This window comes from Ixodes scapularis, unplaced genomic scaffold, assembly GCF_016920785.2.
Source record: "Ixodes scapularis isolate PalLabHiFi unplaced genomic scaffold, ASM1692078v2 PGA_scaffold8__174_contigs__length_109621045, whole genome shotgun sequence".
In the NCBI taxonomy this organism is placed as follows: domain Eukaryota; kingdom Metazoa; phylum Arthropoda; class Arachnida; order Ixodida; family Ixodidae; genus Ixodes; species Ixodes scapularis.
The window spans coordinates 26572224-26584587 of NW_024609883.1; the positions used below are offsets into that span (position 1 = coordinate 26572224).

At 44.0% G+C, this 12364-nt stretch overlaps 1 protein-coding gene across 1 annotated transcript in view; it reads right to left on the reverse strand.

The window, feature by feature from the left end:
* Positions 1–3320: 3320 nt before the first annotated feature.
* The window catches only part of LOC8036167 (calcium and integrin-binding protein 1), a 55784-nt gene continuing 46740 nt past the window's right edge, over positions 3321–12364 (reverse strand). The window contains exons 6-7 of the mRNA XM_029995043.3: positions 11297–11501; positions 3321–3537 (exon numbers count right to left, since the gene is read on the reverse strand). Of these exons, the coding sequence (XP_029850903.2) occupies positions 3516–3537; positions 11297–11501 (227 nt within the window). The 3' untranslated portion in view covers positions 3321–3515. The remainder of the gene's footprint in view (positions 3538–11296; positions 11502–12364) is intronic.

A 12364-nucleotide genomic window follows, 5' to 3' on the forward strand; every position in this document is an offset into this window, starting at 1 on the left:
CACTCATATCCTAGTCTCTTACACTGCTCCTTGCTCCTAGTGTGCCGAAATTTGATTCCGACGATGTGAGTGATGCCGGAGATTCCGTGGATTCGACACGTGGGAGGGAAACGAAGAAGCTGAAAGCCAAAGCAGTCCAAGCGCTGAGAAAAGCCAAGTCTGTGACTGCATGCAAGAGGTGATCGGAGTTGCGCCGCCGCGCCTAGGGACGCTAGCAGATATATGTATCATAAATGTATAGCCCCTTCCCCTGGCAGATGCCGAGCGCCCCGCGCTAGCGGTCATCGAGCGGTTGGCCTCCGTGAGCGATCGGTCACGTGATCCATTCCAGTGGCACGCGGTGCGGAGCAAATCGAGTGTAACGCTCCCAGCGCCACCGCTTTCAGACCATCTGCTATCTTGCTGAAAGCATGAAGTTCTGATCGGAACTTCATGCTATCACAAAAAATGCGATTGTTTACTTGATTAGTGGTGACCCCGACGTTAAGACACAATTTATTTTTCCTTAGAGATATATAGGCCGGATGAAGACAACTAGAAATAATTTTACGAGCCGTAGGGTACGTTTGAGCAATGCCAAACACGTATGTCGTAAATCACCACGCCCCTGTCCTTTTTGGACAGGGCCGTGGCGACGTTTTGATGGGATTTAGGATGTCATGGAATTTATTTAGAAGCCGAAGTCTTTTCGCATCCCTCGTCAGACAGAGAAGCTGTCAGGGAAGGGACCGCAGGCAGTCCTTGATGGAACGTTTTTTTGAGCCCATTGAAGACTCCTCGTCGTTCGAAACCACTACCTTCAAGGCAAAGTGCCAAGCTTACGGGAAAGTAATTTCGGGATAAAAAACTTTCACTTCCAACTTCAAGCTTCATCTCATTTGGCGTCTCAAACAAATTCGAAAAAAATCTATTGCAGTATCAGTATTTCTGTATTTGTATTTTTGCCCTCCCTAAAATGTATTCCTGTATTTGTATTTTCAAATACTTTTTGCCTCTATTTAAAGTGTATTTCCGATACGTATCGCGATAAAAAAATTTACAGATATATTTCAGTATCAGTATTTTAGCTACTAGTTTAATGTATCCCAGTATTCGTGTTTCCAAATACATTTTTGAGTATTTCTGCCCAACCCTGCTAGGGAGCTAGGGTGTTATGATAGCAGGTTACCTCTTTATCCTGAAAACAAAGACGGTATTTAGCGTAATATTTAGGCGAGGAGCTACATTTTAATTCCGGAGTGAAACCGAAACTAACCTTTATTTTGGAATTAATTTCTCGGTATCGGTATTAATTTCAGATTCTTTCATACCTCAAAATGTGTCTGTCTTTTCTCGCTCACATAATTGTCACATGAAACAATGAACTGCGGGCCTTTCAATTGCTTTTTGGGTATTTAGATGATTAATTGCTTTATCACTTTACCCAGCACAAGAATAACAGAATAAATCCAATTTACGGTATGTTCACAAAACATATGATTTAAGAAACGCTGTTCTCACTATAAATATTCAAACACGGAATCCGAGTCAGGCAGCTGAAGTGTGCGTGCTTTTAAAGTAACGAGTGACGCATATGAGTTTATATTGTATCTAGTGTTTGACTGCTTGTCTATCTTGATAACGATGCCAGAGGTCTTCATGTGCTAAAAAGAAAACAAAATGACTCTTTTCAGAAAAGACAATTATGGTTAAATGGCGTATTTTTGTGATCGTACCTTAGTTGGGGGCATACGTTGCCGCGATTTGTATTAATATTAATATAAATATTAATATTAAGATATTTAATTACGCAATTTTCAAGCTCTAAAATATTTAGTTGCTCATGATCTAAGTTCAAACGTGGGAGGGCGAGTGACGCGGGAGGGCGAGTGACGAGCTGGAGACGCGAGAGGCGGGGTAGGGAACGTCACCGGCCTCTCAAATATGGCGGCCTCCTGACTGGGGGGATCTAAAGGTCTCGCGATTCAATCGAATAGTGCTGCAAACCAAACAAGTTTAGCAATAGTATAGGGACAGCTTGCGGCTTCCTGAAATACAGCTCCACCGGTTCTTTTTTTTTGTCTCCTAAGCCTTTCATAATGCCTTTATTTGTGCCAATTAACAACCAACAAAGGTCTACAATGTGGCACAGTGAAAGCACAGTAATCTATTTATTGTGCATCACGTAGTTTTTCCGCGAGCGCTGCCTGGCACAATGACGGTAGTAATTTTGATTTGTGAATATTTATTGTATTTCTCAATTGCCAATACAAAGGTGCATTTCTTCTGAAACTTTTAGACTACTTTATTTCGTCAAATGATGTAAATCTTAATTGCATGAACGTTAACTATAATTTCGCCGTGACGTAAACTTCAAATGATGATTCTGGATTGTCTTTCGGCACGTCACTCAGCCGGTGTCATCATCGAGCGCGTTCACTAGCCATCATCGGTGCGTTGCTGTTAATACGTGCTGAAAAGGAACTTGCACCATCTTATTCTACACAACAAAAGTTATTTTTCTTGAATAAGGAAAGTTGCTGTCCTTGTAGTATACAATCTCGGGCTAAAGTTGTTGCGTGCATGATCGTCGGAGTAGACCTTTTCTGAAATTCAGCTTCGCCACTTTCATCGCTATCATCATCGGACACCGGAATGTATGCCATCTGTCGCTTTCTAATGGCGGCCTTCAGGTGGATGATGAAGGAAGCTAAAGACGCGCACAAAAGCGGATAGCGCAAGAACCGCATTCTAGAGTTTAACAAAGTGCGACGCCCAAAATGCGTTCATTTTGAACTCGCGTCTAATTGAACAGTTAACGTACACTCGACTCCCAAGCTGTTTGCTCTGATGAGTTTTATAAACGGTTTTGCTTTTTTTCACTTATGGGTAGTCCTTTAGTCAACATCGCAAATGAAGCAAATCAAGGAAGTAATGCACAGTGAAGAAAAAGTTATCGCCTGCCGCTGGACGCACGACAATTATGGTGCCCGATGTAATCCTAAGCTTCTTACCGCTATTAGAATGCAAAAAAAAAAAAAAAATTACACTGATGAGCTACTTAATTTTGAAAAAATTTTATGACCGCTGTCCGTTTTTTTTTTTTTTTTAATTAGACAGCGCAGTCATGGCAGCCTTCACGAATCGGCCTTTCTGACATTTCATTGGAACCTGTTCACATAAGTGCCAAGCTTATGAACCCGTGAAAGGTTTCGGATGTCAATGTTGGCACCCCTCTCCAGGTCCTGCGAACAAATATGCGTAGTCAGCTCTGAACTCAAAACATTCGCTTTAGTGTTACTGTGCGCCTAAAAATGGAAATATAGTGACACCACCAAAACTCGTTTCATTGGGTTTTTAATTGAACAACTTTCACGGAATAAAAAACAACAGGAATGTTGACGTCTGTCGTAATTTTCTGTTTCTTCCACTTCGGTTGTTTGGAGTTTATCCTCCCAGTTTCGGGTGTTTTAGGGAGAAATGACGTCACTGAAGCGAAGCAGTTCGTCGTTCATCACTTTGGGTTGCAGGCTGCTTCACAATCGCAGGCGGAAACAGCTGTGGAGGAGAGAAAGTGCACGAGTTTAGTAACCCAATTTTATAAATTTCGCCGTTATTTCTGTACGTGACACAAGCCCTGCACGTAGCAAGATTTCACGAGAAAACCGCCGAAACGAGCTGCGCCCCTTAAGTGCTTCTATGTACAACAAACACATGCTATGAAAAACCTGGCAACAGCCGGATCATACTTGTTACCACCTTGCCAAGCAGCGGTACTCATACTTCTTTTCTGTCAATTCTGTCGAAACGGTAAGGCTGTGAAATTATACAATATTCTACCGGTTAGGGGGCCGACCTAGGGGACACAGCCGGGAACTTTGCCTCGGCACTTTATTTAAAGTTAAAACGCATAAGAAAAGTTTCCCACTTCGGTTAATAGTTGAAGACGAAGGAAATGGGCAAAATGTGTCAACGAGAGAACTACAAAAACACTTATCCATTTTTCAAGTGGATGACCCCTTCCTGGTTTGCAACTCGAAAAACGGGGTTGGATTCTTGAAACAGATGCAACCTGTTGCGTGCGTCTCAGTTTAATGGAGTTACATGTTTTACAACGTGCCAGAGGAAGAGATAGTAGAGAAAGTTGAAGAGTCCATTGAAACTTACGGTTGCGTTAGATATCGCAATCAGTACGATTTGAGCACAACAGACTTTCTGGACCTTGTGCGGACCTAACTGGACTTCGTGCATATTCAGTTCGATGGTGATATATATTGGCAAAAAGAAGGCATCTGCATCCGCTCCTGCACAACGCCAGCGTTGTTTGACATGCATCCGGCAAGGGGCAATCGGAAACTGCAGGTGTTCTTGGTAGGGATTAGTCAGGTGAAGTGCTTCAGATACTGGGATGACGGCTTCCTGGTGTATTTCCCAGCACACAATTTCCCAGTCACAATGATGAAGAAAATCCTCGGACGGTAGTAAGGAATAAAGCTAACACTTGAATTCCTGAACAAGGCCTGACTACTGTTCCTGTAGTTCAACCTGATTTTCAGTGACGTTCACACTTATTGGATATACAACTCTAGAGGGGCGAAGGGAATTCTGCCGTGCGACTCGGGCCTCGCCTCCGCTTGCACGAGCCAGGACCTAGAACTTCGTGCCCTCAGAGAGTGGATGACAGCCTACGCCTACAGGTAGGACGCTGGCACTGTAGCCAGTACCCTGATCAGTTACTGGCTACGGTAGCAGATAGTGTTTAAATACTTCTAAACGTGATGGGAATAAATTAGCAGGGAGCCTAACAAGAAGTATGAGGTAGTGTTGCTTTATGTTCAGAATGTATCCCACAGGCTGATAAAACTTGCTAGCGAATTTCGAGTCAGAATCATGTTATCGTCCCTTTCAAATTCAAGAAACTTGACAAAGAGTAAACAGGTTAGCAGGTGGCACACCGAGAGAAGTCGCGTGTCCGGTACGACACAAGTGCAAGTTTGTAGATTGTGCCGATGGAGTTCAGTTCAAAATACCGTTTTGGTATGGAAAAGCCTACGAGGGCCAGACAGGAAGACGTTTAAATGATAGGCTTCTGAAGCACAAACGCCTCCAAGCTCCTACTAATCTCAGTGAATGTGGCAGCGCATTGTGCAAAGCGCAGTTGTGAGGCGTAATGAAAAAAAAAACACATCATAATGTCTAGATACTGGAAAAGGCAAAAGCGCGTTTCTTATATGACGTCAGGGACGCACGGAACGTGTATAACAACCCTTCAATAGATTTCAAAAAAAAAAAAAAAAGTTACATAAAAGATAATCGCAGTACGGACCGTACGCACGTGCATGGGTGACACCGGCGTTTGTTTGAGCGCTTTTATGGCTGAAATTGCAAAACAATTCTTCATTCTTTATTTACGTTTTTGTTACTTCTCTTCCCTTGTTCCCCTCTTCCTTCTCTTTTCACGCCCCCTCCCCCTCTTTTCTGCAGAAGGAAAATAAACAGCTGTTTACGCTTATTTCTGTATTTCGCGTTGTCTTTCAAATCTCAGTGTCGTTATATGTAATCCTTCGCAGCACAGTTAAATTAATGCGCAAAAAGCAACTATCCCAGTCCAAAGGAGTATGTCTACATGCTGTGAACTCTCATTACAAAACTTGCCAAAAAGAGGGATTGTACGTGGCACTTCTTGTGTGGGAAGTAGTTCAGTGCCGCTAGGATTACTATTAGCTGTCGTCATTGGACTTTATGCGCCGACTTGTGTGTTCAGAAGCTCATGCAGATTTTACCGATCCATCCAATCTGAGCTATCAACATTGGTGTCTGATGCTGTCCTGATGCTTTATGTTGCTGTCTTTTCACAGTATTGTATTTTTTTTTTAATCTTGGCATATTTTATTTAGTTTTTGTGTGAAATTGCGACACGCCAAAAAATCTTGCCATACTTTAAATTAGCTTTTGTGTGAAATTGCGACACGTCAGTATATTTTGTTTTAATGTAGTTTTGTTTTTTATTGGCACCATACTGTAACCACTGTAACCGCCTGGTTGTTCTGGGGCACGAGACAAACTGGAGCAGCATTAACATTTGATTATTATTTCAGGGTGACGGATTTTACATTGTGAAATATTAAGGCGTAGTTCTCTTTCTATAAACAATAAGATCAGCCAACTTCTTTTTTTTTTTTTTTTTTTTGCACCTTTTGGTTTTTAACACTTTTTCCCTTTTTTCTTTTTTTTGTCTCTTAAGGTTAACCGAAGGATAGTAGGTCGTCTCTTCGTGTTCTCGGTCCTTGAGAACATAATTAAATAAAACACAGGGGTGAAAGGTTCGAGGAGGAATTTTTTTTGGAGAGTACTTGTAAGCAGAGGTAAACTTGTGGAAAGTGTTTCTTCATGTTATATGTTCTTGGGGACTTTAGAGAACTGAGTTCAGCAGTGGGGTGTAAGGCCCGAGAAGGATTTCCACCTTGAAAAGTGTTTGTCAGCAGAGGTAAACTTGTGGAAAGGGTTTATTCATGTCATCCTTTTTGTCTTTTGCAGATTGTTAAAGTCCTTTTCTGTCTAATAAAAGACAACTGTGCCTGAAACTTTCTTTCTGTTTATGTCGTTTTGTAGTAAAACTTGTCTCGGATAAAGTGAATATGTATAAGGTTCCATTTTTAATTTCACAATACTTTAACCATTCTAGCAAAATCTTCATCGGGCCATTTAAATAATCGATTAATCAGGTAATAATTCCCAGTCAGCTCACAACCCTCTGAAACAGTCATAAATAGGTTCACACTGGCGTAACATAATTAACTTTTTTCTACATTATTCCCGAACGTATTACTGCTCTCTCGCGTCCCTATGCGAGCCTTACCATCACCTCTTGGATAACAATAAGTCCTTAGAGCTGGATTTTCTACGCCACCTACGGATAGCCAGCGCAGGGCAGAGATTGAAAAAGATTGCGCCATAGTCTTTTGACGGGGCATCGGGTCTGTAAGGACTTGTAGTTATCTAAGTACTTACAGCTCTAAGGACTTATAGTTAACGAAGAGGTGAGTGTCTTACTCCAGCTGTGGGATTATAACGTTCACGCAGGGGCCTTTCCCCTTCTTTTACGCACAGAGGCCCCAGGCTCGTCCAGCAACGTTTGTGCCGAAGTTTATGGAGAGCGACGATTGAACTTTCGTCGCGAAGAAGCCGCGCTTTTGTCGCCAAGGTCAAAACCGCACACTTTGCGAACTTTCGACCTCAACTTTGTGTTGGACGAGTCAATAGAACTCCAGTGCACACCAAACTTATCGGGAACACGCGAACTGTGTAATATAGTACGGTGGCGCAACCCTGGCGGCTTGATTGAACATGCACGAGCAGAAGAAACCGCTCGCTCAAGGCCGAAATCACGGTTGGACTGTGGACTTAGCAGAAATGTTTTGGACCGGCCTGTCTGTATTTATCGCCAACGTTTTGCACGAAGGTCCATAGGTGACTGTCGAGACCTTCGGTCATTGGACCTAAAAACAAAACAAAAAACCTTTCGCTAACTAGATTATAAAAGAGAAAATCTGACTGCATTACTTGCTAAAAACCTGAAATCCAGATAGCAGACTGAAGCAGAACACGAATTTCGTAAATCATTATCTTGTGAAACCCAACTCCTATCCTTCACTCATGGCATTCATTCTATTCTTGACCGAGGCTCCCAGGTGGACTGCATTTTCTTAGAGTTCGCCAAGGCATTCGATAAGGTGTGTCACGAGCTATTACTGCTAAAACTTGCAAAACTTAACATTGATCCTAACGTTCTCTCTTTGATTCGGCCTTTTTTGAATAACCGTTCACAATTTGTAACAATTAACAACGAAAACTCTCCACCTGTGTCTGTGAATTCTGGAGTTCCTTAAGGGTCTGTTTTAAGCCCACTACTATTTTTAATTTATATTAACGATCTTCCCATTAATGTGTCTCCATCCGTTTGTCTCTTCGCCAATGACTGTGTAATTCAATGTGAAATCTGTCATGATTCTGACCTATCTGCACTTCGGTCTGATATTAATTCTTTTTCGCGTTGGTGTGAATTATGGCTAATGAAACTAAACACTATAGCAAATGCAAACACATGAGAGTGTCCCGTAAACCGAACAACAGTCCCTCTTACCACTTAGAAGGCAACCTTTTGAAGCAAGTGGCAACGTACAAGTACCTTGGTGCTCACTTAACAAATAACCTTTCATGGAAACTCCACATTCAGTACGTTACTACCCGTGCTAACTGCATGTTGGGCTACTTAAAACGCAACTTTTCATTGGCACCTCTTTCACTAAAATTGATCCTCTACGAAACATCAATCAGGCCTAAATTAGAATATACAGCCTCCATCTAGGATCCCGGTCACGATACTCTAATCACTGCATTGGAACCCATACAGAAAAGGTCAGCTCGTTTCATTCTTTCCAACTACCACCGCACTGCTAGTGTCACATCGATGAAAAATAGTTTATGTTTACCACTTCTCACCTTGGGACGTAAAATTTCACGCCTATGTCTATTTCATAAAATGTATTTTCATAATCCTCTCCTACGCAATCAGATGATTACTCCCCCCTATTACATTTCATCCCGTTTTGACCATCAGCACATAGCTGGAGTTCCAAGTTCATTTACCACAACATTTCAATCTTTTTTACCCCGCACAGTGGGGGAACCACCTCCCAGGGCTGATTGCTACTATAACTGATACTAACCTGTTTAGAAATTCAATCACCAACTATTTTAGCAGTGACCTGTGGTTTTTTCCTTTCTTTGGTGCAGACTTGGACGCAGTTGAACTACTCTACTCAACCTACTGTAGTTTAACTACTTTTCCGAATAACTTGGTAACTTTCAATTACAACTTTATTTGGGTAATTGGTAGTTTAACTTAACTACATTTTTTAGGTAACTTCTACTCAAATTACTAACTACTTTCAAAATCTAATGCTAGTTTTGCTCACCACAAAAAGTTTGACCGCAGAAATAAATAAGACGCCGGCAGATGAAGTGACGAGGAAAGGGCCCCCTCACATTCCGTTCCCACAGTCGTCGTTGGGCCAAGGTGGCGACAAGCAGCGAAAACATAACACCGGCGCGCACGAACGCAGGAACAGATGCTTAACAAGCCTGGGTCGGGTATTGACCTAATCCGGTAATGCACGTAAGCGCCGCGACTCCAACTGCAACCGTGAAAGTCGGGGACACTCCGAGGGGGGTGATCGTTTTCATGTTGTCTGCCTTGAGTGAGTTCTGACTCAAGCGGTTTGGGGTTCCACGGGTAGGCGCCACTAGGATGACCTCGCAGCTTGGCGCCTGTTACCATGGTCGCCTCGTCGTCAGCGCATCCTCCCTTGCCCAAAGCCAGACTCCCCCGCCCACAAACGCAGACACGGATAATCCGTTCATGGGAGCACCTTCCCGCTTCAAGCTATAGACGCTTTACACACGCGCCAGATTGAGCCGCCATAGCTGCCCTTCTCTTGTCTTACCGAGATGCCGAGCCACTGAAGCGGGCGTTGACGGGTCTTCACAAGGGCCTATGCTGGGCACAAGAACACAGTAGCATCTAAAATTGCAATAACCTGTCCTACTGTGGTAATGATGAAGTGAAGCGAACGGAATAAGAGGGAACAAAAACTGAAGGTCAGTTATGGCGGCGCCCATGCGCAGCTGCTGTAAAGCGTCTATAACTGTACGAACGACGACGCTTGTTCACTTAATCCTTCGCGCCGTTCCGACCTTCTACGCCGGAAAAAACCTCCTCTTTGTTGAAAACGATTTTCTTGTCAGGCGTGTCAGGCTACCACAAAAATACAAAAAGTAACTTCAAAAGTAACTTCAAAGTAACTCACCACTTTTTACAGTAGTTAGTAGTTTACTCAGTTACTGTTACAAATGCGTAATTTCTACTCTACTCCAATTACTTTTGGCGTCACTACTCAGTAACTTAACTACCTTTTTTGAGTAATGTGTACATGCCTGGTTTGTTGTATATTTATCATTCTTGACTTGTTACTATTTTACTATCTTTGTTTCATGTATGTGCTTTACCCCTCTGTAATGCCTAACGGGCCCTGAGGGTACTTTCAATAAATAAATAAATAAATGGTCTGCACACTGGATTTTAGGCTTCCAGCAAGAAATCCAGTTAGATTTGCTGTTTCATAATGAAGTTAGCGAAACGTTTTACTGGTTTTTTTGGTAGGCCTGGTAATGCAATCAGCATGTTTCTACTGAATCAGCCATCCAGTAACTGATGGTTTTGGCAGTCGCCTATGCGCAGTAATTGGAGGGAGTGACGAAATGCGGGGATCGCCCTGCAGGCCATACTGCTGCGCTTTCTCGTTCCAGCCGCAATGTCGGCCTTGAGCGAGCGACCTCCCCTGCTCGGGAGGATTCATTCAGCGAGCAGTTCGTCCGCTGCAGCCAGGATAGCGTTTCCATTATATAGCTGAGCATTGTATTTCGAACTTATGCTGTACCACCCCCGCTAAAGCCTCGAAAAGCTGAGTAGTATGAATAAATAAATAAATAAATGAGGCAGAGTTCGAGTTTTTCGTATAAGTTTGCTGAGCACTGTACAGTCCCGAACAAAAGAAACGTGAACGACGGAGCGACAGCCGTCACCCTCGTCACGCCACTGAACGGTAGCCATCGGAAGCTCTCGCTCATCCTGTGGTGTGCTTCGAGACTATAGTGATGGTGTCAACTGGCTGGTTCTTTAATGGTAATTCACGCTTAGATTTGTTATTACGCCAAATGTGGTGCTAGTCGCCACACCTTCGCTGAGTTAACAATAAGGCACGCATGCGTTTGGAATGCCACGTGATGAAACACATATATTTTTATGAGTCTTACACTACTATGCGAGTTGCCATAACGTACTTATCATATCAGTTTGAGGCTGATCTTGCGTGGTTTTGTGTGTCATGCCTAGAAATTCGGATTGCTCGTGCCCCATTGTCAATTCGGCGATTAGCACCAAATGTGGTAGAAGACTTAAACAAGACGGTGTGGGTCACATTTATTGAAAGGTCCAGCCACTTGGCACCGTCACTATTTTCGAAAAGCACCGAAAGATACGCGAGACCTTCCGCTACCGACCGTTGAGTTGCACAACGAGGGCGAGGAACTGTCGCTCTGCCATTCGCAGTTTTTTTGTTTTTTTTCGTTCGGCACTGTAGATTATTCCTACAACCCCGACAACTAAGAAAGCAGACTGCGGCTGTTGGAATACGCGAGTGTCGAGGACAACCGCGAAAGGGCCCACGTCTTTGCCACGTCAAGTTCCGATACGTGCCTTTCGAAGTCCGGGTTCTTGCGCATGCAGTGCTGGAACTCAAGCAAGGAGAGTCTTCCGTTTTGGTCCAGGTCCGCTTCTCGGAGCACGTTCTCGATGAGCAGCTGCACTTCTTGGTGCTCGAGCTTCTTGTCGTGCAGCCAGGTGAGGCGGTGAATCAGCTCAGCCAGGTCCTCCTTGCACAGCTCGCCGTCGTCGTTGAAATCTGTTCCGGTGGAAACCCAAGACCGATGTCGAAACACCGGTGAGGGACCTTTCTTGCCAAAGCTCAATATGGGCGACCTCAACGCCTCCTATGCGGATGGCAAGTTCGTCTGCTTCTTTCGCAGGGGGTAGCGATGACGTCAGAACACCGAGCCCTGATTGGCTCATCGCGACCCCCTATCTGAGCGTCGTCTGCTCCTTTGCAACGTCGTCTGCTCGTAAAGTCGTCTGCGTCTGTCTTACCTTTCCTGCGACTTTCGGAAGCGCAGAGGCCAGATTCACGAAACGATCTTTCGCCAAAAATGTGCGTAAGACAAAACTTAAGAACAAATTCGTATTCACGAAACGAAATGTTCGCAAGTTTTGCGCAGGTTACGATGAAATCCTACGGCAGCTCCGAAGCTGTCTTACGCACTTCTTACGATCAAATCAGCATGGCCGACAGCGTCGCGGTCGCAACGACCTACGGACGTTTATTTTTCTACCTACGCTTCTGACGTGTCCCGACTACAAGCAGCAAGAACAAAATTAAGAAGTACTTGAAACAGATCACGACGAACAAGAACGCTGGATCCACAAACATCCGGGAAAAGCTCCAACGGCCACAATTCCACCGAAAGCGACCAAACGAGCTGGGCAGTTAGGCCTAACAGGCACTCCGCGACTCGGCGACCGTCTGCCCACGACGGGCTGGCGTGCTGAATGGAATATGCCCGCGCGACCCTTGTGAACCCTTCCCGTATTATACTTTGATCGCTGACCTCAATTTTAGATTAAGAGGTCAATCTCTTCCTCTTGTTATCTCCTTGCTTCCCGAGGCAACGGTGACCCTCGCCGGTGAAAAAGCGGTGAATCTCCGACAGA